This window comes from Salvelinus namaycush, chromosome 27 (assembly GCF_016432855.1).
Source record: "Salvelinus namaycush isolate Seneca chromosome 27, SaNama_1.0, whole genome shotgun sequence".
NCBI lineage: Eukaryota > Metazoa > Chordata > Actinopteri > Salmoniformes > Salmonidae > Salvelinus > Salvelinus namaycush.
Genome location: NC_052333.1, coordinates 15,261,857 through 15,267,856, shown reverse-complemented (window position 1 = coordinate 15,267,856; position 6,000 = coordinate 15,261,857). Strand labels below are relative to the sequence as shown.

The following is a 6,000-nucleotide window of genomic DNA, read 5'->3' as shown; positions in this document are numbered from 1 at the left end:
ATTGATTAAATCGATTTTTTGTTTCTCTCACCCATCTACACATAATACCCCATAATGACAAAGTGAAAACACGTTTTAAGATTTTTTTTTTACATTTATTGAAAATGAAGTACATAAATGTCTCATTTACATAAATGTTCACATCCCTGGGTCAATACTTTGTAAAAGCACCTTTGGCAGCGATTATAGGAGTCTTTCTGGGAATGTCTAAGATGTGCAACATTTGCCCATTATTCTTTGCAAAATTCTTCAAGCTCTGTAAAATGTGTTGTTGATTATTGCTAGTCAACCATTTTCAGGTCTTGCCATAGATTTTCAAGTAGATTTAAGTCAAAACTGTAACTCGGCCACTCAGAAACATTCACTGTCTTCTTGGTAAGTAACTCCAGTGTAGATTTGGCCTTGTGTTTTAGGTTATTGTCCTGCTGAAAGGTGAAGGTGAAGGTGAATTCATCTCCCAGTGTTTGTTGGTAAGCAGACTGAAGTTTGCCTCTAGGATTTTGCCTGTGATTAGCTTTCTTTTTTATCCTGGAAAACTCCCGTCCTTAACGATTACAAGCATACCCATAACCTCCCTGGTCTTTGTGGTAGAATCTGTGTTTGAAATTCACTGCTCGACTGACTGGACCTTACAGATTATTGTATGTGTTTGGTAAAGAGATGAGGTAGTCATTCAAAAATCATGTTAAACACTCTTTTAGTCAATGCAACTTATTATGTGACTTCTTAAGCAAAGTTTTACTCCTGAACTTATTTAGCCTTGCCATAACAAAGGGGTTGAATACTTATTGACTCAAGACATTTCAGCTTTTCATTTTTTATTCATTCGTAAATATTTTGAAAAAACAGAATTCCATTTTGACATTATGAGGTATTGTGTAGGCCAGGGACCAAAACATCTAAATGTAATCAATTTTAAATTCACGCTGAAACACAATAAAATATGGAAAAAGTCAAGGGGTGTGATACTTTCTGAAGGGACTGTATTGGCCATTAGGTGGCGTACTCTCTCCTATAAAAGGAGGAGGGCTAAGTTGCTGACCCGGGCATTCCACACACCCACCCACCCACCCACCCGCCCACCCACAAACACAAACACACACACTGGGGTCTGACGAGGTAACTTTTCCCTAAGTGGTAAATCCAGAGGAGGCTGGAGGGAGGATTATAGGAGAATGTGCTTATTGTAATGGCTGGAGTGGTATATATGGAACGGAGTCAAACATGTGGTTTCCATATGTTTGATGTGTTTGATACCGTTCCATTGATTCCATGCCAGCCATTCCAATGAGCCCGTCCTCCTATAGCTCCTCCCACCAGCCTCCTCTGGGTAAATCTCTCGAATCACCCTCCTACCCAACATTTTTATCTCTACCCTGAAACCCTCTCATGCAATTAGCACCTTGATAGATACATAAACATGAGAAGTAAATCTGTCCCTATCTGGATCCCCTTATTATGCACAGACTAACCCAGTTGGGTTGAATCCTGTTGTTCCCTCCCCTAACCCACATATTTTTTTCTAACATCAGTTAAGTTTTCTAATCTCTTGAAAATCAACCCAGTTTAACCTATTAAAACAAAACAACTGTTTTTGTTGTTGCTCTGGCACACATTATTTCACTTGGGATAATGTTAATAACACATTTCTACAACACTATAAAAACAGCATAAATAGCTACTTGATATTAAATGTATATATGTTAACAACCATAGCCCCATTCTAAAACTTTATATTCCATAAATACATATGATATAACCAATGTAATCAATCTGATATCTGATCACTCAGATAGATCCTGATCAGCTGTTTACCAGTATAGGTCCGCCATGAACTGAATATCTGATCAATTAACCAATTAATCAATCAATCTGGTTCTGATCACCCTGATAGATCAGGTCAGGTGTTCTCTGACAGGTCCGTCATAAAGGAGTTGTAAACGATGCCGAGGTGAAGCATCAATCAAACTAACCAGTCTGATTAATCGACCTGGCTCTGATAACCCTGATGGATCTATGTGATCCTGATCAGGTCAAGTGTTCTCTAACAGGTCCGTCATGAAGGAGATGTAAACGATGGCGAGGCGGAGCGTCTCGATGCGTGACAGCCTCTTCTCGTAAGCAAAGGTTGGCACTTTTCTCCGCAGCTCGTCAAATGCCTCGTTGAGACTGAACATCCTCTTCCTCTCCCGGACGTTCGCCGCCTGACGCTGGCCCACATTGATCACACGCCTCCGCTTCGACCGCCCGGTGTGTGTGTCTGAGGTGTGTGTGTGAGATGTGTGTGAGAAAGAGCCTGGGCTGTAGTAGGTGTAGGCAGATGTGCTCCCTGTGGCCATCTCATGCAGTGGATGTCCGTGTCCGGTTTGTTCCCCCTCGCTTGTACCTGTTTCCCGGTGGCTCCCGTTAACATAGGAGAGGTTGTAGTACCGGCCCCGGTAGCCAGTGGCTGGGAGAAAGCTGTCCATGAGCTGTTTTGAACCCGAAGTGGACTTTGGGTGAATCTCCATGAGGTTTATATCACTGACAAAGTCATACAGTGCCGAGTCCCCAAGACGGCCCTGCCTCTCCATTTATAACACACACACACACGCACACGCACACGCACACGCACACACACACACACACACACACACACACCCACACACACACACACACACACACACACACACACACACACACACACACACCTCACACACACCTACTCACAAGTTTTCAAGGCTTCAGCAGCCTCTCTGTCTGGAGGGAGAGTTAATTTAATGAATATATAGTCCTGTTACTTTAGGAACTCAGTCAAGCACAATAATCTATAATCTGAGCCGTGACTAGATTAGGGTCTGGCTCCATGAAGGTAAACGCTCCAACACCATTCACTTTAAGCCTGATAATAACCGGACACAGTCGCCTGCCTTGGTTGTGGTGGAAGACATCAATCCTCCTACCGTTATTCCAGATTTTCAAATCCTATGTAGGCAGTTGGGGCCAAAGGATCATGAGTTTAATTTAAAAAGCGTAGTAAAATCTTTTAGCCAAAATATTGGATGAAAGACACACCAATCTTGTTTAATGTTCTTGTTATGATTTTTGAATAGCTGTCTAGTCCACTCCCCACCTGACGTTTCCAAATCCTGTCAGGCTGCGAATGGGTGCGTTCCGAGGTCCTCTTTGGCTCGAGTCCAACCACCAAACCGTCATCTGTCCTGCTGTTTTAATAAATCCCTTCTCTCCTCTCCCCCAGCGCCACGCCTTTCATGTCCTTATACTTCTAAACGGAGTCCATTTCAGAAGTTAACTGTGAGCTGATCTCCATGGAAGTGAACTGAGCTGGGTAGGATAGGAGAGTAGTAGCCTAAGGTCGGGCTCACCATTTGATGTGTTGTTCGTCTGAACGCTTCAAGCTTTAATGAGGTAGTGAAGAGGAGAGCCAGTCCAACCTGAGGATCATTCAGTCCTGTTTGCTCTCCTCTCTCTCCTTCGCTTCATAGGCTAAATAATGACACTTCTACCACTTACACAGGCCAGAGAGGGAAAGACACCAAATAGTACATTCCCAACTGTCGCTATCCTCCACAAGGCTTTCTGTTGCAAATTAGTGTAAATAGCTGCTCGTTCCCATGGTAGGAGGACAGTGTCCACACAACAGTATGGGCCTGGATGGGAAGCCAGAGAAGAGGAGAGGAGGAGGAGAGGATAAGAGGTGGAGAGGAGAGAATGAAAGGACGAGAGGAGTGGAGGAAAGAGGGAGAGGAGGAAATAGGGAGAATAGACCAAAGGAGGAGAGGAGACCAGATGTGGAAAGGAGAGGCCAGAGTAAGACAGGAGAGGAGGAGAGAAGTACAGAAGGAGAGGAGAGAAAGAGAGAAGGCCAGGGTTTAACTAGGGGTCCTCGGGAATGGACCTTACTCACACTGGAACACTGTGGGAAATTTCATCATGACCTGGGGTGCAAACTCACAACCCTCTTCACAAAACTCACAACACTTCATACTAAAGAAGCAACATCATCCATACCACAGTCCCAGAAAAGCCATACAGTCTGGGTCTGGGGGAGCAACAGTACAACAGTGTGTGTGCGTGTGCAGTGGTGTAAAGTACTTACACCACTTAACTTTACTATTTATATTTTTGACTACTTTTACTTTCACTTCACTACATTTCTAAGAAAATAATGTACTTTTTACTCCATACGTTTTCCCTGACACCCAGAAGTACCCATTACATTTTGAATGCTTGTCAGGCTAGTAAAATGGTCCAATTCACACACTTATCAAGATAACATCCCTGGTCATCCCTACTGCCATCCCTGGTCATCCCCTGGCTATCCATCAATTTTTTTTTTAAACTATAAAATGATGCCGTCTGGTTTGCTTATTAATATAAGGAATTTGAAATTATTTAAACTTTTACTTTTACTTTTAATATTTAAGTATATTTTAGCGATTACATTTACTTTTGATACTTAAGTATCTTTAAAACCAAATACTTTTAGACTTCTACTCAAGTAGTATTTTACTGGGTGACTTTTACTTGAGTCATTTTCTATGAAGGTATCTTTACTTTTACTACAGTATGACATTTGGATACTTTTTCCACCACTGTGTGTGTGTGTGTTCAGGTGCATGTATGTCAGCACTCAAAGTTTAGTGGTTCTCCTTAATCTCTAACCCCTTCCCCAAGACCTGCCCCACACCTCTCTCTCTCACACACTCTGTCTCTCTCTCTGTCTCTCTCTCTCTCTGTTGTCCTGGTAGGCGGGTAAACGGTGACATTCCGGTGGTAGTCGTGGAAATGCTGTGAAAGCACAGCTGTACTAAGATATGAGGTAATCTCACCCTGGGGCTGCTGGGTAAATATTGGTCTTCAATAAGAAATAAAAAGGACACACACACACACACACAGATATATATTAATCCACTTTGAAAAGCACATTTTAACCTGACCATCAGTCTGTATCAGTCTCTCTCTGTTTATTATCTATGCATAGTCACTTTAACTCTATCTACATGTACATATTACCTCAATTACCTCGACTAACCTGTATCCCAGCACATTGACTCTGTACTGGTACCCCCTGTATATAGCCTCGCTACTGTTATTTTACTGCTGCTCTTTAATTATTCGTTATTTTTTACTTATCTATTTCTTACTTAACACTTATTTTTCTTAAAACTGCCTTGTTGGTTAAGGGCTGTAAGTAAGCATTTCACTGTAAGGTTTGTAATATAATTTGACTTGATTTGATTTATTGACCCACAGACTGCTGAGCTGTTTAGACAGTGGTCATCTCTAACTAATGACTACAGACTGGTCTTTCCTACCAGTGTGTGTCTGTAGAACTGAGACAAAGATAGAGAGAGGGAGCAAAGAGAGAGAGAGACAGAAAGATGGAGAAAGTAGCGGGAGGAAAAAGGAGACGGGGGAAGGGAAGGATGGTGAAGGATTTGAGACTGGGTGGGTGAGGGGGAGAGGAGAAATGATCTCCTCCTTCCTCAGGAGATACAGAGCTATTTCTGTCTCTGCTGCTGTTGTGTGGTTCTCCTCCATCCCCACCACAACACACACACAACCTCAAACTGGAGACACAAAAAGCTGGCCTGTGAAGCATCATGTCAACACAGACAAAAAATGTATGCACATTTTTTCTCCTCTGTTTTTCTATATATTCTCTTCCTCGCTTTCTCTCCTGTTTACCTCTCCTTCAAATTGCTTCATATCCTGCTACGGCCACCCCCCTGTCTTAAATAAAAGTCTTCAAAGAAAAAGAGAAGCCTCATTTTAGCAAAGTAAAGCCTTGCAGGGTTATCCCTGCACTGTGCTCCATTCAAACTCAGCTGAGGTTGTCCTAATGTTGTCCTGAGGTTATCCTAACATTGTCCTGAGGTTGTCCTAAAAAACTTTCCCCAAACAATCCCTGAAGGTTTGTGGTATTCCTACCCACAAAGCCCCGGGTCCCTTCCCAGTTTTTTCAGATATTTATGAAGGGCAAGTTTATTATTTTCA

The 6,000-nt window shown here is 42.5% G+C and overlaps 1 protein-coding gene across 1 annotated transcript; it reads right to left on the bottom strand.

Moving 5' to 3' along the window:
* Window positions 1-2,033: 2,033 nt before the first annotated feature.
* Window positions 2,034-2,573, bottom strand: LOC120022052 (fer3-like protein). The gene has a single exon (XM_038965846.1). The coding sequence runs from the start codon at window positions 2,571-2,573 to the stop codon at window positions 2,034-2,036; it is 540 nt and encodes a 179-aa protein (XP_038821774.1).
* Window positions 2,574-6,000: the final 3,427 nt, after the last annotated feature.

Bases quoted from the DNA above. Each gene is read 5' to 3' on its own strand.
- LOC120022052 (XM_038965846.1), bottom strand. From the start codon at position 2,573: ATGGAGAGGCAGGGCCGTCTTGGGGACTCGGCACTGTATGACTTTGTC.